Here is a 26,391-nt window from a genome sequence, read left to right on the forward strand (position 1 = left end):
GCCTCCCGCCACTCCCAGAGGATGTCCCTTTGGGCCTGGGTAGCCACCCATCCCCAGTCCTGTCGTCCAGCTGCCAGGGAACCGGGCCCACAGAAGCACCCAGCCGGGTGCGCTGGAGGGGCTGCCCTGGGCGCACTCACCATACTTGACCTGGGCGATGTCCCCCACCACAAGCGCAGCCACGGGCACCTGGAGGAGCTGCCCGTTGCGGATGACGGTGAACTTCTGCTCCTGCTCTATGCGACTCTGCAGGCCTCGGAACTGCTTCTCTTTGCTCCAGTCGTTGAAGGCCGTGACCAGAACCACGCAGATGACAGACAGCAGGATGGCGGCCCCCTCGATCCAGCCCGCCTCGGCTTCCCCTTCGTCTTCCGCCCCAGCCGACACGTTCCCACAGGCTGCGCCCACCCGAGGACAGAAGGGAAGGACGGAGGCGGCAGATGAATTCCTTCACTGGCTCCTTCCTGCTGCCGGTACCTCTTGGGACCCCCTCCTGCCCTCCCCTCGGTGGTGCAGCCCTCGGCCCGCTGTGCGCCTCCACGCCCCGTCCCTCCGCGTCCGCCCCGCCCCTCCATGCCCCGCCCCAACACCCCCGCCCCCTGCGCCCCTCCCCTCCACTCCCCTTCACGCCCCGCCCCGCCCCTCACCTTCGCTCTCCTCCCCCGGAGGTGCATAGAATGAGAGGCCCAGGGATACGATGGCGGCCACCTCCAGGATGATTAGGGTCACATCCTGCAGGGCCTCCCACACCAGCTGTAGGAAGGTCTTGGGCTGCTTGGGGGGGATGAAGTTCTGCCCGTAGATCTGCCTGCGCTTCTCCAGGTCGTTGGCATTGTCAGCCAGGCCTGCGCAATGCGGGGACACAGAGCAGAGGCACAGAAGGAGACGATGGCAAAGGCCAGCGCCCCCCCCCTTCCCTTCTCCGCATCCGCCCTCCTCCCCCTCTAGACTGAAAACTCCCAGGAAGCGGAACCACACTGGCCGAGCGCCTGGAGCCCTTCTGCAAAGCCTGGGGGGGCACATAGGGGGCGCAGGCAGCATCTCCAGCTGCCTGGATGGCACAGGTGTACGAGCACGCGATAGTGAGGAGTCCCCAGCACGAGGAAGGGCTGGACCACCCTCCCACATGCCTGGGTGGGGCCAGGAGCTAACACCTCCCTCTGCATCCTCACAAGCTAATGTGTGTGGGGTGGCAGGGAGGGAACGTGGGGTGCAAAATCCACACCCACAAAGGGGCTGGTCCCAGGCACTCATTTCAGAATCTGTGGCCTGACTTCTCATTCTGGGGACAACCCACTTCCTACCCAGGTCAGCACCAAGGCCTCTGGGTCTCTGCTTTCACAGGGTGAGTCTCCTCAAGCCCATACCTGAAGGCAGCGAAAGCTTTCACGTGGGACTGGCATTCAGGTCGCTGCCTCCCAAGGCCAGACATCTGCTTGGCCATCTTCCCCAGGGGCAGACTCAGTGCTCTGGTCCCACCCTTGGCCTTTGGGCTTCAGCTTCCTTCCGGGCCCTTCCACAGGACCCCTCCACCCCAAAGCTTTCTGGCTTTTCGGTGCCCCCAAGTGTCTGGCCCCACACTGACACCTCATGGACTCCGTGGCTTGCAGTTGCCAGCCCTGAGGAGCTACAACTCCCAAGGCCTCCAGTGTGGAGGGGCGGCGGTCGGGGTGGGGCAACCGGAAGGGCTGGGGTCCCAGCCCATGGGGTGCTCCTTGTGGCAAGATGCGGTCCTAGATGACTTAAGAACATGAAGGTGCTGAGGGTGGCATAGAGGAGTCCGAAAGAAGGAGGGTGGGTGTGTGCTGGGTAGGGAAAGGTGGTTTCTGGGGAGGGGATGATGGAGCCCCTAAGGGTGGAAGGACCAACAAGAAAACACCCTCTGAGCTAGGCTGTGACTGCACACTGTCTCTCCAACCCAGCAGCAGCCACAGCTGTCTCTGCCCTTCTCCGCTGGCTTCACTGTGCCTGGGCCCAGCCGTGGGTCAAGTTTTTGGAGGCTGTGGTCTCCCACTGGGAGAAACTGAGAACCTCAGCTCCTAAGGGCCCAGGGACCCAGCTGAGGGCTTGTGTCCCACTCCCCTGACCTACAGAAGATATGAAAAGTGGGCTTACTACTCAGAAGGTTCTTGAACCCTGAATCTCCCAGACACCCAGAGTCTCCACTACCCCCACTCTGGGAAAGGGCGCTGACTTGGAGCCACCAAGAACCACAGAGGCCCAACCCACCATCTAGAGAGCCCCTGGGCCCCTGTCACGCCTCAAGAATCTGCACGCTGCCTGCCCAGCCCCATCTGCCCAGCCGGGCCCTCAGGGCCCCTTTCCCAGGAGTTTCCTCTCTCCCTCCCTTGGCCTGTCCGTTGGCCTTGGTTTGCCCTTGATGCTGCCGCAATGCTTCTCTCTCCCTTGCCCGACAGCAGCCCGAGGGCCTTGGCCTTCCTGTTGGCGCTGGGGTCTGGAGAAGTGCTCATGGGGGTGACCCAAGACAGCCAGCAGCCCCTCCAGTTCCGAGCACACACTGGTCCAGCCCAGGTCCAGGCTGCAGGGGCAGTGGCCGGCGGTTGGCATGGACACAGATGGGCACCCTGCCCGGACCAGAGGCCAGATGCCATCAGAATTGGATTAGGACCACATCGTGCGGCTCTCCGCTCATCTGCCCCTCCTTTCCATGAGTGTCAGTGGAGGCCAGCCAGGAGAAGGGCCACTCACCCTAGCCTGGCCTAGGCTCCCAGCTTCTGGAATTCTCTTGGATGCACTTACTGCTGGGAGGAAACCCAAAGTCCCCTCCTCCAATATAGCATGCACCTGCCTGGCCTGCTGCACCCCCCACCTTGCCAGGGGGTGTGCGGGGGCCCTGGGGCTCAGCTAAGCTGTACCCCGCCACCCCCCATCCTGGAGCTCAGGTCACTGTGTCTGAACGGCAGTGGGAGCATCTAGGTGGGCCAGGACCTGCGCCTTCTTCCAGATGCAGAGTGGGCTGGCTGGCTCCCTCTGCCATGGCTGGGCCACCCACCTGGGTACCTGCTCTTCTCTAGGCCTGCCCCTCCACCGGGTGAGCGCCAGAGCCGCTGTGGCAGAATCGGGCATGTTCCCAGGGGCCTTGACATTTTAAATATTTAACAAGGCCTGACAGGCAGAGGAAGGAGCTGCCAGCTGAAGCCCATCTGCTTCCTTTCATCTGGGAGAGGCCAGAGCCCTGGTGGCTAAATGGCCCTCTACCCCAGGCCTTCCCCCAGCCCCAAGTTGGGGGTGGGGGGACGGGTCAGGAGGAGGGGAGGATAGAGATCCTCTGGCTCTGAGCCAAGCCATCTGCCCCTGATCGATCACACACCCGCACCAGGCTGGGGCCCTTGAGAGCACAATGCAGGAGGGACCCAGGCGGGCCCTTGGTGCTCCTGACCTGGCCAGGTGGGTGTGCTCTCACCTGGCCTCAGGCCCACCTCCTCTGCGGGGAGCAGGGGCACATCTCTACCCCCTGTTGCAGCCCTGGTGTCACCTGCAGACAGATGGAGCCAGGGAGCAGGAGACAAGGGCAGCAGCCAGGGCACTGGTGTGCCAGCCAAGACAGGGCTGACGGGATCCATCTGCACTGGCTGGGGACTGTCCTGGCACCGGCCTGGGGTAGCCCCAGTAGCCCTGCCAGGGAGGTGGCAGCTAGGCCAGAAATGCTCCAGCTGGTGGAATCCGGGGCCAAGCCTGGCTCCCCCCAGGGGGTCCTGGTCTCCCAGCAGACCCATAAGGCCTCCACGCCCAGAACCTTCTGGAGGACACAGAAGGGGGACAGCGTGTGGGGAACACTTGGTCAAGGGCCACCCTGCTCATCTCTTGCTGAGGTTTCAGTTTATGGCCCATCCTGCCAGCATGTGCCATTCAGTGCCAGCTTCCTACCTTACTCAGCTTGGGTACTCCATTGCTATTTCATCCAGAGAAGAGGTGCGAGTGGGAACCGCTGGTGATGGAGGCAGGGGGACAGGGGGGAAGGTTGCCCCATGCAGAGCATCTCCTGCTCTAGGGGAAAATGGTTGCCCAGGGAGGGCACAAGGGCACAATCGTGGTCATGGTTTAGTGAAGAGTGCCTCTGGGAAGCAGCTGCAAGCCCGGTCTGCTCTGGGGCTATGGAGCCTCTTCAGAGAGGAGTGTGGGGAGGTAATGACCCTGCACCACTGGCATACCCACTCTGCTGGCAGACTTACCCTCGGTGGGTGAGGTCTTCAGCCTCCTGCAGAGCCCGCCCACATCCCCGTAGGCCTCCTGGACTTTCTGCAGTGCCTCAGCCCCCCGGAGTTCCATGAGGGAGCGCAGCTCGGCCAGCGTGCACCCGAAGCCGCCTGCATGTGGGGCCTCCCGCTGCTGCTGAGGTTTGGGGTGGAACTCAATGGAACTGTTGGCCACGTCGCCCATCCTGCCTGTGGCACGGGAGGGGGTGGTGTTCTCACAGGTGCAGCCTCCGTCTGGGGCAGGCAGACCCCCGAGGTTCCAGCACCGGGGTGAGGTGTAGCCGGGGCGGCCAAGTGCAGACACCTGGGGAGAAGGAGGTGAGAAGCGCAGTTGAGACGAAACCAAGGTCCCCTCTCTGTACTGTTCTTTGCAAATGTGCACTCAGGTCGAGCCACAACTCACTGGGTGCAAAATTCCCCCACCCCCCACCACCCCCAGGCCACGCCAGGGCCCCTCATGCCCAGCAGGCCTGCCTGCCAGGTCACCTCTCAGTCCTGCCCACCACAAGCACACAAGCTGGCAGGGCTTGCCACTGGGGGCAGGAGGCAGTGTGAGAGCCTCCTGGTGGGGACCTGCTGTCAGCAGCAATAGGCAACCTGGGACATGGGGGCTCTCGCTGCCCCCCAAGTCCACATGGGCCCCCACACTGGAGCAGGTGCGACATGTTGGGATGGAACGAACAGTGGGTGGTCCTGCCCCGGCATAGATGCTCCATCACATTCCCTCCCTTGCCTGATTTAAGACTCGCCCTGCGTGGCAGGCATGCTGTAAGTCCCTGGCGGCAGTGGTCTTCGGGGGGGGGGGGGGCCCTACGGTTCAAGGTTTCAGGCCTGCGGGGGTCCAGGGAACAGGGCAAGCCACGGTCAGAGCCAGCTGGGCGCTAGGTCAGGGCTTAGTGCACAGGTGTTTCTGCTGCCCTGGGGGCACCTGGGGTCCAGGGCTAGGAAGGGAGAGGGTGGGGTGAACAGGGGAAAAGGAGGGGAGAGGGCCAGAGGGAAGAGGAAGGAGGCAGGGAGGGAGGGAGTGGAAGGGGAGGGTGGAGGAGAAAGCGGAAAGCAGCCACAGGTCACGGGTGACTTCTCTGTTGCCCTGCCCCACAACACAGCACCACCCCGTCCCCCACACCCTCCAAATGGCAAAATGAGGAGCTGGAATCTCGCCCAAATTAACAGCAGCTGGCTAAGTCCTGGGCCACCCACCTTCCTCCTCCATGGAGCATCCTGAAACTTGCCCGAGGAACTCTGGTAACCCTGGCTGCCCTGTCCACAGCCCTCACTGGGTCTGGTGGCACAGACCACGGGGGCCTCTGGGCTGCCGGGTCCTGGGTCCCGAGCTTCTCCAGCTAGTCTCTCCCCTCCTCTCATCCCGGATGGCAGCCTGCACGGAGTGGCAGCATCACCAAGGCCACGCATTAAGCTCCTGGAACTGAACAAGTCTCAGTGCATGTGGCCTTGGCCTTCACACCAGTGCAGACGCCTCCTGGCAATGTGGCTCAGTTGGGCTGGATCCCTCACCTTTGGGGAAGCTCCCGGCTCACAAGGATCCTCTTGGAAGCAGCTCTTGGCTACCCACCCAGGTTTCTGATCTAGAACTGCCCATGGAAACACAATGGCCTGGAGGCGTGCGGCCTCTGATCTCAGGAGAGCTGTGGCTGCTCTCAGAGGCCGGCCAATGCCAGGAGCAGGGACGTGCCCCAGTCCTCAGGGGCTGAGACCAAGTCTCTGGGAAACAAGGTTCATTTCCTTCATTGCCCACCGGCCCAAGGGGGCTCAGAACACAGAGGGGCTCTTGGTTCCTCTGGACACTGAGGCAGTCCCTGCCACAGAGGTGTAGCCTGAGAGGCATCTCAGCCAATGGCCATCTAAAGTGAGCCAGGTTGTCAAAGTTTGGGCACCTAAGTGTTAACTCTCTAGACAGTTTCTGCACGAAGCAGCCTTCCCTGCCGGAAGACGTGGGAACAAGATGGCAGACTCGCGAATGCATGGTCCTCTCTGGCTCCCACGCATCTCCCCACTGCCTGTCCCTCTTGTTCGCCATCTGACCGAGCTTTCCTGAGCACCTACTCTGTGCCCGTGCTGGCCATCCCTGCTGGCTATGGAGGGGTGGGCAGGACTGAACAGGTTCTTGCACTCTCTGGCCAGGAGGTGGGTACCTAGCGGGTCCCGCTGCTGAGACACGTGGCCATAACAGCTTTGGAGTGTTGGGGGGGCACAGTTTCAGCTGGGGGCCGGGATGGAGGAGTGAGCCATTCTTTTTGGAGGGAAGAGTGTTCTGAGACCAGGAAGGAGGCAGGTAATGGGACAGGGTCCCGGACAGGAAAGCGGGCTGCTGACCCCATGGGACCAAGAGTGGCAGAGGCCACCACCAAGCAGAGGGCTGCTGGCTGATGATGGATGATAGGGGAGGGAGGCAGGAGATGAGGGCTGGGGCTGCAGGAGAGGGGGGAGTGGGGACCCCAGGGTGCGCCTGGAGCTCAGGGGACTTGAAGGAAGTGAGACTTCCAGGCATTAGTCTGGGGCCAGGTGGGCTTCTTCCGGGATGCTCTGTGAAGGCGCTACCCACCCAGGCAGGCACGGCAGGAATCCCCCTCCCATTTGTCACTTGGGCAGGTGAAGGGGCAGAGACACAGGGATACCTGGGTCTCCTGCTTCTGACTGCAGGCTCTTTCTGGAAGCGCTGAGGCTGAGATGGCAGCTTCTGACTGTCAGTAACACTCCCGAGTCCTCTGCAGATGCCCCGAACTGTCACCCCCCCCCTCCCCAGCTTCCTTCTCCACGTTCACTTAGGTGCTGCCAGTGCTGGGATACCTGTTTGCCCTGCTTTCTCTACCTTGAGCTCTGTGTCCGTGCTTCGGCACTCCCAGTAGGGAGCACCCTGGATGAAACTGACCAAGTTGGGCTCAGTTGCCCCAGCCCCTTGCCTGTTGGTTGCTGGAGGGGAGAGGGGAGTCTCGTCCATCCGCGGAGGCCCCAACTTCGGCTTTGATCAGCCCTGGGCCCACGGACAGGGCACCAATGCCCTCAGGAGTCCGATCCCGGGGCTCAGACAGGCAGCTTGATCTGGGGGTCCTATGAGTTCGGGAGGCTGGGGGGCATCCAGCAAATATGTGAGTCACTTGTCCCTGAGCAGAGTCCCCAGCTCTGGCCGGCACTCATCCCAGGCTGTGATGTCCTTGGCAGTCAGGCCACTGGCCTGCATTCCAAGATCTTGTGAGTTCGACCCCGGGGTCCCAAGGACAAGCTAGGTGACTTCGTGCCCCCCCCCCTCACCGAGCCACCTCCCCAGTGCTTTGTTCTAAAAGGGAAGCTAGGTGAACAATCTGTTCCTTTTATCATTTTGGCCTCTACACTCACTCAGACAAGACTTAAGGCACCCAAGCCCGCCCACATGAGTCAGGTGGGCTCATCCAGGTGAAGGTTGCACCCTTCTAGGGCACAGCACCCTCCCTCCTGGCCCTGACAACCAGGGTTCACCCAAGGGTGCCTTTATCCTCCTCCATTAAGCAACAGCAGTTGCCCAGACCCAGCCACACTGGAGCTCTGAGCTGCTCCTTACTGTCATTGCTGTGGCCTTACTGGCTCCAAAGTGACTCCTGGTAAGGGGACCAGGCAGAGATTTGAGGCCTGGCCTTCTTCGAGGGCACAGAGCTCTCCTAGCCCCTCGCCACGGTCCCTTGGCTGGATTTGCCATTGCTCCATGCTGCAGCTTGGCCTCCTGCCTGCAGCTGTGGAACAATCCCTGGTCCTCAGCGCCTGCCAGGCAGGCCCCAGAGGTCTCCCCATCTACTACCCCACAGGTCTCACTCCAGCTGGGTGACTGGTCACTACGCGGCCTCGTTCAGAAGTTGTCAGTCTGTGCCTCCAAGCTGCACTGCCCAGAAAGCATGCCCCAGCATCAGTCCTCCTAGCCCTCCCTTTTGCACATTTCTTCAAAGGCCCCCTCAGCTCCTGTCCTGTGCTGGTTGGTCAGCTCCATCCCATAGCCCAGTCAGCACACCGTCCTGTCCCCAACTCCCCTGAAGGCCTCTGATGAACCTGAGTGGCAATTCACATGGATGGTTCTCCACACAGTTCTGCCCAAACTGACTGCTGCTGAGTCTAGAATCCCAACGGCCAAATCCTTATTTCACTGTGTGCCAGGGTGCCAACCCGAGAGTGGGTCTGTCCTGTGCTTGGGTCATCATCCCTTTGAGACACGTGGTTGTTGAGTGGGTGGGGAGCCCACTTTGTGGTGGGCCGTGGCTGCGGACGGGGACCTAGACAAGTGAGTGAGTGGAGGCCTGAGTGGTCTGAGAGAAGCCAGGGGCCCATCCTGGCCCACCATCCCCCAGGAGGTGGGATGCAGGGATGATAAGTTGACCCCCCAAGTTGGAGAGTATGCTCTTGAGAATGTTCCTCTTCATCAACTCCACAGGCTACCAGGTACAGGAGTCATCAGTAAGATCAAGACCAAAGAGCATATCCTTTGGTTTCCCTGTAAGCCTGGGGGATGGCCTCCCTCCGCCTGAAAGAAAGGACAGCAGTCATCCTGAAATGGCCAAGAGCAGAAGTGATCAGGCCTATCAGGGCTGCAGGCCTGACAGAGACTTTCTGGCCTGGGCTGGCTGCCTAGAACGGTTTGTAGGCACCAAAAGGGCAGGGAACATACCATTTCTGTACACTTCCATCTCTCAAACCTTAATTGGCTTAATTGAATTGTAAACCTCCATGGAGGGGGAACTCAGACTTTCTGGCCTTTGCTCCATCCTGGCCCAAACTGGCCAGCACTGGTGGGGTGGCAGGAGCCGACCTGCTAGGGGCTTCCTGACCTACCTCCCCCGGTTGTGTGACTTTCAACAGGCTGCTACCCGGGGGGTGGGGGGAGGTTGCGTGGGGCACGGCCGGAGATTGCTCAAGTTCATGCTTGGATTTTCCGATGCCTCTTGCCCCTGGGCCCTGTGACTCATGCCCACCCAACCAGAAACCCAGGAGTCTTCTCCACCTTGCACCGGCCCTCCCTGGCCACCGCTGACCGGCTTTGTGAGCTGTCCCAGCACCTGTGACTTAATCTGCCTGGGTCCCCCACTTCGCCTCCTGTGAACCCCCTCCTCCCGGGGCCCTGAGCAGCTAGGAGCTTTCTGAATGAGATGGTGCTTCTCTTCCCAAGCCCCGGCTCCAGAGGTTTCCCTCACTGCCTCTTCACAGACACCCCATGAGGGCGAAGAGATGCCTTCGCTCCATTTCAGAGAAGGCAAAACTGAGGCTCAGACCTCCAGGCCTCACCTTCCATGTCCCCAAAGGGAGGGTCAGACGACCCTGGGCTGCCAGGAGAGATAGCCCTTCCGATTCCCCAGTGCCTTCGAGGAGGAGATGAGGGGTGGAGGACATCTGCGCCCACAGGGCTGACCGGGCAGCCCTGTAATTGGCACCACCCTGTAATTGGCACCACCACCTCCCTGGGGTGGACAGATCATGGCCGGTGGCCCTGGGCTAGAAGTCCCTGGGTCCTCCTGGCAGTAAGCTCGGGCTGAGAACACCCCAGCCAGGGAGCAGAACCCCCACGGTAGAGTCTCCAGTCCCATCTGAGTCCCATCCAAGTCCCATCTGAGGCAGAGTCCCAGGGCACCAGATGCCACCTGACGCCCACCCCGTGCGTGCCCTCCCGGCCGACCCAATTGCGCGGGGACCAGGGGGCTGAGCATCCAGACTCGCCATGGGGATTTCTTGAAATAACAATCCCCTCCTCTCGCTACATCCAGGCACCTGGAACCTGTAGATGGGCTTGGGGCCTGGAGCCCTTGTAGACTCAGGGAAGCGGGTGTCCTCCCCTCGTCCGGCCTGGGAGATCCCCGTAATCCCAGGCAGGTGGGCTGGGGAGCCCAGCAGCCCCTCCCCCTTGACTTCACCCACGCCACCCCTCCCACCCAGACCCTTGCCCTCCTGCTGGCCCTACACCCTCCCTTCTGCATGATGCACCTTGGTGACCACTGGGGCAGGGGAAAGGAGGGATCCAAGGACCAGGCCTGCTTTCAGCCAGGGAGGGAGGGAGGGAGGCTGGGGGGGAAGGCGCTGAGGCAGAGAACAGCCTCATTAATATTTCAGAGGCACCATCACTGCAGCTCCTGGGCCCTCACAGCTCCGACACTTGTGCTAGTGGAGGGAGGAGGATGGGATAAAAGAAGGAACTAAAACAGAGAAAACAGATTTAAAGGGACAGCCCAGCTCCCCCACCCCACCTCCATGCCTTCCCTCCCCCCCGCACCTTGTTCCTGGTACAATCTGTGCACCTGCCAAGTGGCTCTCCCAGGGAAGAGCTTTGGGCAAAAGCAATAACAGCAGAAAAGGGTCAATCCTCTCCCTAAACCCGCTCCTGTCTCCACCCACGTGGGGCTGCTCCTTTCGCGCTGTGACCAGGACACCCAGGCTGCCACAGGGACAGACTCAAAGGACTGTGTGAGGTCAACCGAACCACAGATGCACGGTCTCTGGACATTGGAGGTCCCCACTGAGCACAGTCCACTCCAGAAGGATTCTAGAACCCGAAGAAACACAAGTCTGGATTCCTAGAGGTGGCAGGGACCAGGCTCTCCCTGATTCAGCTCTTGCCCTTGGGTGGGTCTCAAAAATGTAGACATACAATTACCATAGGATCCAGCAATCCTACTTGAAGGCGATCTCCCCAACAGATGGGAAGGCAGGGACTTGAAGTGATACTCGTCGCCCTGTGTTCACAGCAGCCTTATTCGCAATAAGTAAAACATTTAAAACCACCCAAGACTCCATCGATGCATGCCTGGATGTAGAGAATGTGGTCCAGCCCCACAATGGAGTGTGATTCAGCCTTCAAAAGACACCTGCTACAACACGGCTGAACCGACAAGGTGTGATGGTCAGTGAGAGAGGCCAGACACAATGACAGATCCCGTATGACTCCACTGGTATGAAGTGCCTAGAGTCGTCAGACCCTAGACTGAGAGGAGGATGGGGAGGGGGCATGAGCTGGGGGAGGGGGAGTTAGAGTCTAATGGGGCAGAGTTTCCATTGGGGAAGATGGACCGTTCTGGGGATGGCCGCACACCCACGTGAATGTACTTAATGCAGCCAACCTGGACAGTTAAAAATGGTCAAGATGCTAAATTGGAAGTTCTGTGTGCTTTCCCACAATTAAGAAACCTAAGAGGCCACGTGGCCCCTTTGCTCTGTATCCAGATTAGCTTCCTGTGGTGCCCCAGGCCATACAGTCATCACAGAATTTCCACTGCCTTGATAGGTAGATCAGCTGACCATTCGGCCCACGTGAATGTTAACTTCCTGGAGCAGCACCTGCCTGCACAGAAACCTAAGCAGACCTTTCTGCACCCCAACCCTGTGGCCTCAGGGGCTTTCAGCACCACCCATAGCCTGCCTCAGCTGGGTGGCTGCCTCAATACATGGCAGAGAAGCAGATGAGCTGAGAGGCCAGGCTTGCTGGCAGACACTGCCACCACTCTTGTCCCCTTCTGGAAAGCCGTGTGGCCCCCAGGGCCTCTGTGGGTGCCCCTTCTCTCCTTGGTGCGCATGTGCACTTCCTCAGAGGTGCTGATCCCATCCTGTCCTCCGAAGGAACCAGAAGGTGGTGTGGCCAGAGCAGACAATCCAGCCTTAGGAGCTGCTCACGAATCCCCAGGAGCTCGTGGCAGAGACTCGCTAGACTTTCCCTGATTTCTATTCCCGTCTTCCCACGTCGTATTTTAATCTCTAGCTAGGAGTCTAGTCATCCAGCTAACGACTATCCTCCCCCAACTCCAGTGTGGCTACGGAGGACCATGTGACTAGATCCTGGCCAATGCGAGCAAAAGGGACATGGAACTGCGTTACTCCCGGGCAGCACTAAGGGTTCTCAGCACATGGGACAGAGCCAACTTCAGGGTTGTGTCCTTAAAGAGAAGGATGTGTTCTCCCCTGCCCCTCTCCTCCTTCCTGCCGGCTGGAATGCTGATGTGAAGACTGGAGCAGAGGCAGTTATCTTGCTCCATCTGGCATGTGGAATCCATATGTCAAGGATGGCAATGCCATGCAAGAAAGCCAGATCCCTGATGGCCAAGTAACCCAAAGTTGCCTCCTTAGACTTTTATGCACAGAAGAAATCCTCTCTCCCTTTCACTTTTATGTCCATTAAGCTGGGTCTCTGTTACAGAGCTTAAACCTCTCTCCTGGGTAATTCAGGTGTATAGGGAGGTAATATGCCTGCCTTCCCTCCCTGACCAAAGTCAGCCCTGGTTCTCAGAGAGCCAGGAGGCCTCCCTGAAGTTTCCATGACCTGCTAACCTGTGACATTTCCATGGGTTCCCTGGAACATGGGGTGGTTCCGAACTGGGCTCCCTCTCATCTGTGTCATTTGATATTGTCCTAGAAGTTCTAGGCAAAGGAGAAGACAGAACCAGCAGAGTACCAGAGAGAGAGACACAGACAAGCCATCAGGTCATAGGCAATACTGAGCACCCTTCTGTGTCGTGGCAGAATTCCACATTCCCTCTGTGCCCCAAGCCTCGAAGGCGGGAAGAGTCATTATCCCCACGTTAGGACTAAGCTGCTGAGGCACAGAGAGGTTAAAGAACTCACTCAAGATCACACAGCCAGGGACTTCCCCTGGTGCTCCAGTGACTGGGACTCTGCACTCTCAAGGCAGGAGGCCCAGGTTCTGTCCCTGGTTGGGGAACTGGGAGGTCACATGCCGAAACTGCAGCTCCTACATGTCTTGGCGAGGATCAAGGACCCTGCAGGTTGCAACGAAAGTCTGCTGCAGTCAATAAATCATTCTTAAAACAGAAGAGGATCACACAGCCAGCAATGGGCAGAGGCCAATGTGGACTCAAGTAGTCTGATTCTGGAGAACTCTACATTGCTCATCTGCCAAGTGACGGCCCAGAGAGGCCCAGAAAAGCAATGAACACATGGTTCAAACCAATTAAAAGAGTTCACCAAAGTGACCAGACAGGAAATCTATTTCCATATACCTCAGAGATTGGGGGTGCCAGGGCTAGAGTGAGGCCCAGCACAAATCTCTCAACCTCTCTTGGTCTCCACTTTGGAATCAGGGAAAGGTGCCCTTGTTCCTCCTGGTGGCATTGCTGTGAACTCTGCTGTGAACTCACCACCACCACACACTGTCCCCCTAGGAAGGGCCCCAGAGCCCCGTTTCCCTGGAGGGTTTTCTCAAGCCCAGCAGCCACACCTGTAGACCAGAATTCATGGGTCAGGACCAGGCTCCACCAGGGAGGCCAGCCCATTCTGCTTGGCCAGGGGCTGACCCCTGGAGGGGCCTTTCACATCCTCCCCTGTTTCTGGGGCCATCCTCAAGCCAACCCAGGCCCCAAATCCCTCCTGTGGACCACAAGGGGCCTGGAGAGGAAATGAGTCCCTAGGATGCTTCTGGGGGGAAGTCCACACTCCTACATGGGTGGCCTCACATCGCCGGGTACCCCTCCATCCCGACGGAAGCAGGAAGCCCTTTTACTTACTGGGGCCTTGCAGCGTTATGGGGGTCATGACTCTACCCTGGGGGTGGGGGGACGGTAGTTTGTTTTCTGCCAGGGAAGGCGACAGCGTGAACGAGCAGGAGCGGAGAAGCCCACAGGCAGGAAGCATAGTGACACTAATTATCCAATTACGGCCGCTGTGCCAGGAGAGCGCTGCATTGCAGCAGGGAGCCCGGGCCAGTGGCCCCGCCCCCGCATGCCAGGCTGCCACACTCTGCCCTCCTGCTTTACCCTGTGAGCGGGTGGCAGCCACTGAGGTCCTGGGCCTGTTCCGCAGAGCGGGGCCTGGCTGACGGTCTCAGGAATAGTGGGCTTCAGGGGGGGACCCAGAAGCACTCGGGCCTGGCCCCTGGGGCATGCCTCTGGCCCCCTGGGGGGCAGAGAACACACGCGTGGGGCTTGTGGAGCCCTGACCTCCAGGCTTTCATCGCCAAGAACACGTGGATAGAATGAGGGGCCCTCAATCCTGATCCCCACCCCACCAAAAAAAAAAAAAAAAAAAAAAAAAAAAAAATCTCCCTGGCTCTGTCCATGGTACCACAGTGCCCACCCCTGCCAGCTTCCAATCCCCGGAGCCAGCTCCAAGCCACTGGAAGCAGCCAAGTCCTAAGCAGGTAATTAAGGAAATTACAGACAGCTGGAGGCCATGGGATGCTGCAGGCCCAGGGGGACTAGATAAGGAGACTGTCAGGACACATGCTTCCTCCTAGGGACAGCCTCCGTGGGGACCCCATTATGGGTCCTCATGGGGAAGGGTCTGCTTTCTGTCTCCCCTTGGGAAGGCGGGCTTGGAAGGACTCTTCAAGTTAAGGTCAGGGGCTGGGGGACCGTCAGGGAAGAATCCCCACTTCCCCTTGGCCAACAGAAGAATCCATAAGGCCAGGCTGCAGATGGGGGACCTGAGATGCGTGGGCTAAGTTGGGCCCCACCTAGGGGGTCTCTGAGTGATGGCAAAGCAGGTCTCTTTGGGTCCCTCATAGGACCCAGCTTGCCCAGAGGTTGGAGGTAGGTTTAATGGCCAGGAGAAAGAAGTGATGCGGATCATTACTATACAGGGACCCTGGGCATAGGCCACACCAAGTATGTAGCAAAGACCTTGGTCGTGGGCACCCCACTGGGATGGGTGAATGGCAAGGATGCTAGGTGGGGCAGAGGAGACGCATTCAGACTGAATGTGGGAGTCCAGTCCAGCTGACCTTCTGTGACCCACACACGAAAAGCTAGCACGCTGGAGTGCTTGGGCCACGTTTCCAGGCTGACCTGCTGCCAAGAGCACGGACAGAGGAGGAGAGAGTGGCCGGTAGTGCCACCCTGGAGGACAGCTCAGAAGCTGCGGCCCAGGGAGGGGCATCTGCATAACTCCCAGGCTCTGCTCCAGCATCCTTACCAACCCCAGCTGGCAGCCATGGCAGGATCTGAAGGTCACCAGAGCATCAGATGGCAGGGGCCTGGCTGCCATCTGAATCATGGACCCTATGCCCTCCTGGTTCCTGAAAGCTATCTCTGATGGAGGACCCTGCACACAAATGCAGAAGCCTCTCCAGTGAAGCCCTGCAGCCCCAGGGGGGTGCTCGGGAGGGAGTAGGGGGTCATGCAGAGCCAGGAGGGCCCCCATTACAACAATACAGGGTCCGAGTGCCCCCCACTGGACTGATCATGGCCCACTAAGGCCGAGAGCCAGGAAGGGGCTGGTGGATGGTGGGGGATGAATTGGTGGGACAGGTCTGGCACCCCCTGCAATCAGATGACAGTGCCACCTCCTGCTCAGAAGAGGGATGCCGGGGGCCCTGACCAAGCCGCTCCCTTCCTACCCAGAGCTGCAGCCACGTGGGCCTCTCCAGGGGCTGCCAGGGCCAGGGTCCCAGGCAGCAGACCCCAGCCAGTCCTTGCCCTCCAGCCCTGTGGTTGGATGCGGGTGCTGTGGGCACCCTAGCTCTGCTGTGCTCCCCATGACTGAGAAGGGGAGCACACCCAGGGCCCTCCCACCAGGTCCTGGGAGGAAGGGCCTAGTCAGCGGCTCAGGAGGGAGGGGTCAGGTAGGGTGGGGGGGCCCCCAGGACAGCTGGAACCCCAGCACCAAGGGGCCTGGACTCCCGGCCCCAGCTCACGAGCCTCCCTCCCAGGCCCCTGGCTCCAAACTAACACAGACACTGCCCAGGCTCTTCTAGCAGGAACAGAGCTAAGGCCCAGGGCTGGGGAGTGGAAAGGTCCCCCTGGGCCCACCTGGCAGCTGGACGCCTGAATGAGGCAGGGAAGCAGGTGACCCAACTGAGGGCACTGAGCGTTCGCGGTTGGGCTGGTTCCACCACCACAAGCTGCCCAACGGTCATCTCGCAGAGGCTCGGCCTGGAGCCCACCGCCGCCGGCCTCACCCCTGGGGGGTCCAGGGTGGGTGTCAGCACGCAGCTGTGCCAGGATGCTCAACGCCCCATGGTCTTGGGCTGGAGGACATGCCCAGGCCCCTAGGGAAGAAGGGCCCATGGTAGCTGGGTGGCATCCACCTGCGTTCAGGGCCAGCCTGAGTTCAGACCCGCGACTCCAAAGGGAGCCAGGAGGACCAGAGCCCCAGGCTCTGAGGTCCCCTGTGGCCAGGATGGAGGTGGCCGGCAGTGACGCCTGTGTTTCCCGGCCCCTTGCTTGGTGGCCAGCTTTGTCTTCCCGCTTCTTAATCAGCAGGGTCTCGTGACCCTGGGCGGTCTGGCCATCCTCACTGTAGGCCTTTGCTTCTGATCATGCTCTCCCACCCTCCCCTGCCTCCCCTGTGTCCCTCTGTGAGGAAAACCCAGTGTCTGAGGAGAGCCAGACTCCAGCCAAGTCTGCGGGGAAGCATCCTTGTTCCAGAGGCTAAAGAGACCCAGACAACAAGAGCTTGATTCGAGGGACTGGACAAGCAGCTCTAAAGGTCAAGGGACAAAGAGGCAAGCAAGAAGAGCAAAGGAGTTTTGCTTTCAGATAACTGACGTGGGACCTGCAGGTCAGGTATCAAAGGATACAGGGTGTGGGCAGACGACCCAGGGACAGGCCCTACCAGACGTCAAGATCACACATTAGCCAGGGAACAAATGTTTTAATAAAAGAAATGGGAATGATGGCTTACCACTTGGGAACCTCACCTTGTACTATTCCCCAACACGCTTTTTTTTTTTTTTATTAAACTGGATTTGGCAAATTCCAGCCTCAAAGCCAAATCTGGCTGTGAAGTGTTTTTGTGAATAAAGTTTTATTGGTACACAGCCACAGTCAGGACAGAGACATTGTGATTTGCAAGGTGGAAAATATTTACTCTCTGACTCTTCGAAGAAAAAGTTTGCTGACCCCTGGATGAAAGAATTAGACATCTTAAAAATGCAGCCACACATACGCTCACTCACACACACACAATGTGTGTGTGTGTGTGTTAGTCACTCAGTTGTGTCCAACTCTTTGCGACCCCATGGACTGTAGCCCACCAGGCTTCTCTGTCCATGGAATTCTCCAGGCAAGGATACTGAAGTGGTTTGCCATTTCCTCCTCCACACACACACACAGATAGGGCCAACTCAGATAGCTCTGGACAGTTCTCAAGTTTCTGTAAGGGATTCTGTAAGCCTAGAAGCAATGGAAGGTATCACACACACAAAATTGTGAGACAGAAATCGTTCACCTTTTGCATGAAAACATGAAAAGGCAAAGAACAAAGGGGATTTAAAACTATTTGCAACCAGGATGCTAAACTGTCTGTATCTTTCACGGATCAAGTTTACCCAGAACCGCAAGAAGAAACACTTGGTCCTTCATAAATAAAGGTGAGGAAGAAATAAATCACTCAGCAAGAAGAGAGACAATCAATAAACATGGAAAAATGCTCACCCTCGGGAATAATTCAAGACAGAAACTGAAGTAGATATTTTGAACCTAGATATTTATGCCAGGTTGTTTGATTATAAAACTTGACATTGGCAAGGCTGCCCTGAGCCAGCCCTTCAGATGCCCAGAAAAGCCCTTTGGAGCAGAATTTGGCAGAACGAGCTTCCGTCTGGGCACTCTCTCCTTGGGACAGAGGGAGTCACCTGCTGAGATGCTCAGCAGAGCCACACGGAGGATAGTGAAATGAATCCGACCGCCTGAATCTCCACAAATAGCCAAATAATTAAGCGAATTACAATCTCCTGAGAGAATATTATTCAGCCATTAAAATTTGTAATTACAGCCCTGAGGAGCATCCTGATACATCCTGGGTGCTTGAGAAATTGCTATCAAATGAGTGAACCATCATGTGTCATTCCTTCAAGTACTTTATTTGTGCGATAAGTACTGACTGCTTTCATAATCTTAAAAAAATTAAACCATATCCATTTTGAAAAAAAATCATTTAGAAAGGAATTGCATTAATAAAAAAAATGCTTGTGTGAAGTAAAAAATAGATTCCACAATGGTGCCCACGGTATAATTACAATAATGTGAAAATAAATAGACCATGCAAAGAAAATGGCGCAGAAATGGGTCCAATGAAATGGGAAACACTGGCTGGCATTTTGGTGATAGGATGGGGAGGGCTGTTTCTACATCTTCTACTTCTCAGCATTGCATGAATTTTCTGGTAAGAGCATGCATGTTAAGAGCATTATTTTAAACTGAAAGGCGTAAGTGTTATTAAAAAAAAAAAAAACCCACCCAAGAGCCTCCCCCATCTGCAGAGCTGTCCAGATGCCTTCAGCATGCCCAGTGAGAGATCCTGAGCCCAGGGCAGGAGACAGATCCAGTTTGCCCAGTTCTGTGGATGCATCTGGGCTTGCCCTTGGTAAGTATGGGAATAGACTCAGGGTCCCCATGAGGGTCAGTCTGCACTGGCTCTAAAGTGGCATGGGGTGACACAACATCCTGGACTGATGGAAATGTTCTGTGTGTGACTTCTGAGCACTTGAAACATGATGTGTGGCCAAGGCCTGGAATTTTCAACTACAGTTTTCATCCACTTGCACTTGTGGCTAGTGGCTACTACACTGAACCTTGGCCGCTATAGGAAGCACATTTCTCATCTGAAGACAATGGTTCGCCTTTACTGAGGAGCCACCTACAGAACATCAAGTCAGGCTCAGGACCACATTATGTAAGGCGATTCCCAACGATACTGACCACAGTACCCACTTCACATGACTCTGATGTGGACTTGAGTTGCCCTGGACTTGGGACTCAGTAGAAACCTCTTGCTCTGCCCCCCAGCTGCACTGGTCCCCCTCGTCCTGTGGTTCTGGGCGTTGGTTCTGCTACCTCCTAGCCACGTGACCTTGGCCACATCCCCTTCCCAAACTTGGGCAGTCTGATGATCCCCAGCCCCAACTCCTCTGGCAGGGAGCCTCTTTCCTCTGTCCTGGGGATGTCTGGGCTCAGATCCTGCTCTCCAAGCGGCGCTCCCAGGCCCACTTCCAGCACCTCCCACCCAACAGAAGGTGCACAGGCAGGGGAGGGCTTTGCAACCAGGCACTGCTTGGCCTGTCTTCTTGCAGCTTAACCAGGGCAGGGCAGGGAGAAACAGCCAGCAGTTGGGGTACCAGCTAAAGAACTGGCCTTCTGGGGAAGCATGGGGGTGAGACAGCATCTGTGCAGTGCAAGGGTCTGCTTGCTGTTCCCAGTAAAGTAATCACCGAGCCTGGCCCCCTGAGCCCATCTCACAGGCGGCACGCCCTGGGTCAGACTGAACCGTCTGCCTTCGCTGCTACAGCCTGGGTCTCCATGCATCAGCAGACACCTACCCACTTTTGTAGAGGTGCCCTAGAGGGGTCCCAGGAAATAACACTGAAGGATAGATAGTCCCCCCAACTTGTTCTGGACTCGTATAACCCCACAGTTCGTCCATTTCCCTCAGGGGGTAGCTGGGGGCCCAGCTACTGGGTCATTCTGCAGACTCAGTGAGGTGTGAGGTGTAGGGTCTTCCCAGGACTGGAAGCGCCCTTGACCTGAATAGGCTCATGCATCCAACGCTCCATTTTGCTGAGTTCCACCCAGACTCCTAGAGGCGATGGAACCAGTGGCGACACGCACAAACCAGACTCGAGAGTCTGACTGGCCTGCCTTCCAATCCAGCTTCGAGCACCTTCTCCTGGCTGTGTGACCTTAGACAACTTGCTTAACTTAATTCTGGGCCTCACTGGCCTCATCTGCAAAACGGGGACAGCAACAGTTGCTGCTTCATTTGGTTGTTTCACTGAAGTGAGAGAATGTCTGGGAAGCCCTGACCACCATGTCTGGCACAAATTATCATCACTGTCAGGGCTGACATTAGTTGACGTGCTGGTGACCTCTGACAGAGACAGCAGCCATCAGTTAAATACATACAGCCTCAGTTTACAAACCGAAGGGAGTGCAGCAGGCAAAGTCCACATGTATGCTGACAACTCTGTAAGGTGGTAGGAGGAAGCTGGGCTTGGCTTTGCCCAGCTGGGAGAGTCCCAGCTGGAGTTGAGCTCTCAAAGTCCCCAGGAGCCCAGGACCCTCTGATCTCACCCACCAAGGAGGCGAGGGTATCTCTCTAAAAGCCACACTGGAGGAGGGGCAGAGAGGCTGTCGCTGACCCCAGCACCCTTCGCTGCCTCCTTGTGCACCAGGAGAAGCTGCTCTGGACTGGACGGAGAGCGCACACTGAGTCACGGCTGGCCTCCCCATGCTCCCAAATGATTCAGTCTCTGAAGCTCCAGCTCTGAAGCTTGAAATGTCAGCGGAGTTCACCAAGGCCCACCCCCGGGCTCCCCGGGCCTGCAGCGGGAAGAGACTTAGCCAAGGTCACAAAGACCAGCAGGCCCAGAGCTGGCACCAAAGCGGGGTGCTTCTGGCCACCTTCTTTGTCCCCTTGGGGCCTGCTGCAAAGTCCCCGCCTGCCAGCTGCCAGCGCTCTTAGCCTCTGGGTCTTCTTTCCCCAGAGGACTGGTTTCCCTTCTGGCTCTGCACAAAGCCCCCTCCCACGCCACCCCGGTTCCATCTGCCTGTGTTACTCCCCCAGCCCCCAACTTTTGTGCCAGAGATGCCTGCCCCTTCACTCAGACCACCTGGTGGCGCTAGGCATGGACCAGGTTGGTCTGATACAGACTGCCTGTGTCCTTGGCCCTCCTCCTTGAGGCTAGCAGCAGGGACAATCCATGCCCTCAGATCACAGCTGCCCATCCCCCTCTGAACGACTTGCTCTCCAGGGACTGGCTCCACCCTCAGACCCTCTGCTGAGCCTCAACTGAGACCCTCAGGGGCCTGGGCAGCTCCCCTCAACCCTTCCCTCCGTGGGCCAGAGCAGGCCTGGGCTTCCCACTGCCCAGGTCTGCACCCCAGTTCCCCTCTCAGGAGCCACGTGGCCTTGGCCTCCCTGGCTGGGAAAGGGGGTGATGGCAACAGTGGCAATGCTCCTTGAGACTCAGCTGGAGAGTCTAGATACCCTATGAGAACCATGCCAGGACCTCTGGAGCTGCTCCCCCACCAGCCACCTGCCCATCCAGGCAAATGCAAGCCCTAGTCCCTTCCCCTCTTCAGGTCTCAATTATCCTGTCGGGAAAATGGGGACAAGAATGCGGGCCTGGCCTCCCTCCCTGGGTGATTCTGCAGATTCTGTGAGGTCAAGGTCGAAAACGTGCCATGCAGAAACCCATGCCCACTCTGAGTCAGACCTCCTGTGCTGGGCACCCGAGCACTCTGTGTAGATGACTACCCAGTCCCTGCCTGAAGACACTCACCGACAAGTGAGGGGTGACACCAGTGGGTTGAGAGAGGACAGAGCTGGGGGGCAAAGGAGGGGGCTGCCTCCCAGGCTGGCACTCAACTCCTTGGGGCAGCCAAGGGAGATCAGAATGATTAGGGTCAGGCTAGACCTGACCCCATGGCTGGCAGGGATGCGCCTGAGGTTGGGGGCCCAACAGGCTCAGCTTTGATTCACCAAGTGGACCCACTCCCCCGCCCTAGATCTGAGGAGTGTCAAGTGCTGGATTCGGGGGCTGTGGCCCTGCCCTGTACTTTCACGGAATATCTCCACAGTCTCTCCCAGCCCCTCACCAGACCCCCGCCCTGGGCTCCCCAAGGCTGCCTCTGGTCCTGCCAGCCCCATGCAGGGCCCCCACCCATCCCCAGTTGACCAGGCCGCTAAGCCCTAAAGGGGCCAGTGGCAGGAAGGAGACCAGGTCTGCCAGAGTGCAAAGAGGAGACCCAGGGCTCCCAGCCTCAGGGGGATGTGCCACACCAGTGCTCCAAATGCCAGAATCCGAAACCCCAGAGAATGCGGCAGGACCCCAGAGGGAGAAGCCATCTGGCCAAGGTCACCCAGGTGAGGGGGGGGGAGGACGGCGGTGCACCGAGCGATGGAAGAGTTAGCCAAGTGTGGCCGGGGCTGCTTGCCCTTTGGCATTGCCCTGGCCGGCGGCAGGGTCAGCCCAGCAGCTGTGTGGGTGTGCGGGGGTGGGGGGACAGTGTAGGAGCGTGTGAGGGTTTCTCAGACTGTGGGTCCGGGAAGGATGATATAGTGTGAGGGCGCGGGGTGCGGGGGTGCCTAGAGGCTCCGAGAAGGTGCGTGTGCACGCCACAGCTCCAGCCGAGGCCCGGCGCCCCGTCTCGGGCTGTGCGCCCCCCTCCCTTTCCTGGACCCGCCCGCAGCCCCCCGGCGGTCTTTCTCCCCAGATGCAGATGCGCGTGCGCGCAGGATGCGGGGCGCCGGGCGCAGGTTGCGGGGCGCTGCCCGCCCTCTCGACCGCCCAGGGCCCCCAGGGGTGACGCTCGGCCGCGGTGCCGCAAGGACACGCAGGCCAGACGCAGGGCACAGGTGGCTCGGGGCGGGGATCTGGGTCCCCCCACCTGCAGGTCGGGCCACCTGCCGGGCCGCCCGCTCCGCCTGCGCCCGCGCCCACCCCGGTGGCGGCCGCGCGTCTAAGGCACCACTTACCCGGTCATGGGCACGGCCGCTCCCGCGGCCTCGGTTCAGGCGGGCGCTGTCTCTAGTCTCTGCGGGCTGGCGGCCCGGCGGGCCACGATCGGCTGCGGGGACCGCAAGGCCCGGGCACGGGGCGGCCTGGCCGGCGGCGCGGGCACAACCCTCCGCGGCTGCCGAAGGCTGCGGCCGAGTGCTCCCCACGCTCTGCACCGGCAGCGGCAGCGGCAGGCGACGCGGCGCGCTCGGCTCCAGCCGCAGCTCTAAGCGCGGAGGGAGGGAGGAGGGAGGGAGCGGGAGGGGGGAGGAGAACGGAGGGAGGAGGGAGCCGGCGCGGGGGGCGGCGCGCGGCTCGGGGGCCGCGGGGCGCGAGCCATGGGACTCCGGGGCTCCGCGCCCATTGTGCGCCCAGGACGCGCGGGGGTGCCTGCCCTTCTCGGTTTGGCAGTGACCCCCAGAGGGCGGCGGCCGAGGATGGGGGTGGGCGCAGGCTGGTACTGGGGGACCCTGGCACCCGGGAGCTCAGAGAAAGGGCGTCGAGAGCGGCAGGCTGCCTCTCCCTCTCCAGGGCACCGCCCGGAGTCTGTCTCCTTGACAGTCAAATGGGGCGTGAAGCTGAGTTGTTGATTTGTAATGTGGGGGTCTTTGCTCTTCTCCGGCACCCGACTCCCACCCCGCGGCTTCAGAGGTGTTGGTAATTCTCAGGAAATCTAAACAGTTTTCCGGGAGGGTGGCCAGAGCTTGGGACAGGGTCTCAAAGTCAATGACCCCAAAGGTTATCACACAAACACCATCATACAGGACCCAGGGCGATCCTGCACACAGGTGAACACCCAGAGGCAGACACAGAAGAGCACACCTTACGGACACGTGGAAACACACACACAGACCAAACTCTAGTGTGGAGAAGACCCCCCCCCCCCAATCCCCATCACCACCGTATGGCCAAATGCACATAGGGACATCTGGAGACAGACTCAAGCATGTGCCCATGGCCACCCAGTGGCCAGGTGGGAGCTGGCCAGCCCTGCCCCTGGTCCTTAAAGCTCCAAGCTGCCCAACCCCAGGGGCAGTCAGTGCCTCCACACCCCTATTGGGCCTTTGCCACCATCTGTGAGCAGTGAGCAGAGTGCCACGGGGTGGGGGTGGCATGGGATGGGGGCTGAGTGTGTGGAAGACAAGTGCCAGGCCCCAGTAGGCATCACCACCCCCGAGCAGGCAGGGAGACAAGGCCCAGACACAGCCGCTAATTCTTTCTTGCCTCAGACAAACAGGGTCCCAGGGTATCCTGTGTGCCAGGCCCAGGCTGGGCACCAGGGGTGTGGCTGGGACCCTGACACAGGGAGCTGGTGGGCAGAGCTTGAACTCAAGGCATGGCACTTGGGGTAAAGGCCACAGGAGACGTAAGATGGTACTGGGAGCTCGGAGAAGAGGTGCCAGGGTGGCAGGACCTAAAAGCCACAAGGGCACTGCAGGAGGTCTTCCCCAGGTCAGGGGACAGTCCCACCTTGTCACAGTCTGTCCCTTCTGCAAGAAGCCCTTGAGATCTGGTACATTTCAGACATTCCAAGTAGGTTCACACGTGCACACCCACACACACACACACCCACTCTGACTTACACATGCTGACATACATCCTCTTGCATCAGACACACTCATACATGATGACATTGTCACACGTGCTGACACACACATGGTGACACACGCACGCTCACACACGCTGCCACTCACATATGCTGATGCACTCACAGACAGTGACACATATGCTCCCGCATGCTGATATTCCTACATGCTCACTCAGAACACACGCACACTTATGCATGCACATTCACACCAAAGCTCACCCATGGTCACAGCCTCACACATGCACACTTACCAGTGCTCAGTCACAATTCCTCATAGCCACACTTACTGCCTCACAGGGCTCACTCATACTCACTCACCCACACGCACACATGCTGTTATTCTCACACCTTTACCCTCTCATCTCCAATTATTCAGTCACATACTCGCGCACAATTGTATGCACTCAGTTATTCACACACACACACACACACACACACACACTCAGAGCACTTGGGGCTCTTCTTCCCTGGTGTGGATGCCTGGGTCAGGCTTGCGCCCCATCACCCTTCTCAATGAAAACCCAGCTTGACCACCAGCTCCGGGTACAAGTGGGTGCCCCCAGGGCCCAGACGCAGGGGTGGCCAGGACAACCAGGCAGAGAAGACCCCAGGCTGCAGGGGCCATACCATTTCGAGCTGTGGGCCCTACCTGTTGTGATAACGTGTGTGTCCTTTTAAGAGGGAGGCAGGAGTGAATTTTTGTAGCCCTCCTGATACCCTGATTTTGGACTCCTGCGTTCAGGAACACGAGACTTGATCTGTATTTGAAGCCCCTGTGTGGTCTTTTGTCGAGGTGGTGGCCCCGGGCAGCTTGTACCAGCCCTGACCTGGCAGCCCCTGCTGGGTCCCTTCAGTGCTGGAGCTACCCGGGCCCTCTGGGGTGGCAGGGGCCCTGTGTCACCCCTGACGATGACACTCTGCTCCAGGGGTTTGGCCTTCACCTCTTCCAGAAAACCCTGTCCTCCTGAGACTGGAGGCCATGGAGGTGGGGCCAACAATGGATGAATATCCCCTCCAGGTTCTCAGAGTGGGGCCCCTCCACCCCTTGGGCCCTTCAGGAGGGGCTGTCACTTTCGGTGCCCTGGCTCTCGCCCTCAGACACCTGGCTGACTGCCCCTCGGACAAGCCCCAACTTGTCTAAACCTCAGCGGTGGATTGAGCTTAGGCTCCAGCTGGGCCCGGCCACATCCAGAAGGCACCTGACCTGCCAGGAGGGCTGGGAAATATCCCCTGCCCCAGCCCTGGGTCACTCAGGCAGCCCCTTGGTGGCCTCTCCATTCACGGGACTGCCCGCCCCCAGTGAGCTGCTGCCATGACTTTCATTGCCCTGTGTGTGTGTGTGTGTGTGTGTGTGTGTGTCTGTGTGTGTGCCAGCCCCAGCTCACTCTCAGGGTCAGACCCCTCCTGCAAGTCACACCTGCATGCCCAGAGCTCCCCAGGGGGCCCCAAGCTGCCCCCTGCGCCCTCTCCAGCTCTCACCCCGTGTCCAGTCTGTACCCAAGGGCAGGCTGGACCCGGTCCAACTCAAGGTTGGCTGGACCTGGTCCCTCCCCCCTCTTTCCCTGGGGGTTACTGTGGCTTTGGAACTGGACTCCCCTCCACCCATCCATCACTCCCCACCCCAGCTCAAGCCCAGTATCCCAGCCTTCTGTACGTGGCGGGCTGTGGGCTGGCAGAGATGCGGCCTTAGGCTTTTTTCAAAGGCCGGTCACTCTCCACTTTTGCTTTCTTCTTGCTATCATCTCAGACCTTGCCATTCACCCCGTAGCTGATTGACACTAAGTGGACTGTTGGTCTTGGACCTGGGGCTCTGGCTACGGAGACCTCCCTTCCAACTGGTCTCCGAACCTGCAGTGGGGAGGTGGGATGGTGGGGTTGCCTGGGTGGTCCCCTGGGTCCCTGAGAGCCACACTCTGGTCCTGCCTGTGGGGTGTTGTCGCCTCTCATGCAGGGTGACCCACTGGGCCCATGGGCCACATTCCCAGGAACCCTACCCCAGGGGTTGGCTCTATGCTTCCCAGCATTATGACACGGGTCCCACTGGCTTGTCAAGGCACCCATGTCCCCGAGGGAGACGGAGGCAGGGAGGGAAGGAAGGGCAGGGCAGCCAGGAGAGAAGACAGGCATCCACGATCTCCAGTGGGGGCGGAGGGTACTGAGTTGAACCTGTGCCCCAG

General features: G+C 59.0%; 1 protein-coding gene across 2 annotated transcripts in view; it reads right to left on the bottom strand.

Annotated features, from left to right (window-relative positions):
* ATP2B3 (ATPase plasma membrane Ca2+ transporting 3) overlaps positions 1-4,401 on the bottom strand; it is a 40,803-nt gene extending 36,402 nt beyond the window's left edge. For both annotated transcript variants that reach the window (XM_061136563.1, XM_061136564.1), the window contains exons 1-3: positions 4,194-4,401; positions 648-845; positions 141-398 (exon numbers count right to left, since the gene is read on the bottom strand). In XM_061136563.1, coding sequence (XP_060992546.1) covers positions 141-398; positions 648-845; positions 4,194-4,401 — 664 coding nt within the window. The remainder of the gene's footprint in view (positions 1-140; positions 399-647; positions 846-4,193) is intronic.
* Between the last annotated feature and the right edge of the window lie 21,990 nt (positions 4,402-26,391).

This window comes from Dama dama, chromosome X (assembly GCF_033118175.1).
Source record: "Dama dama isolate Ldn47 chromosome X, ASM3311817v1, whole genome shotgun sequence".
Classification (NCBI taxonomy): domain Eukaryota; kingdom Metazoa; phylum Chordata; class Mammalia; order Artiodactyla; family Cervidae; genus Dama; species Dama dama.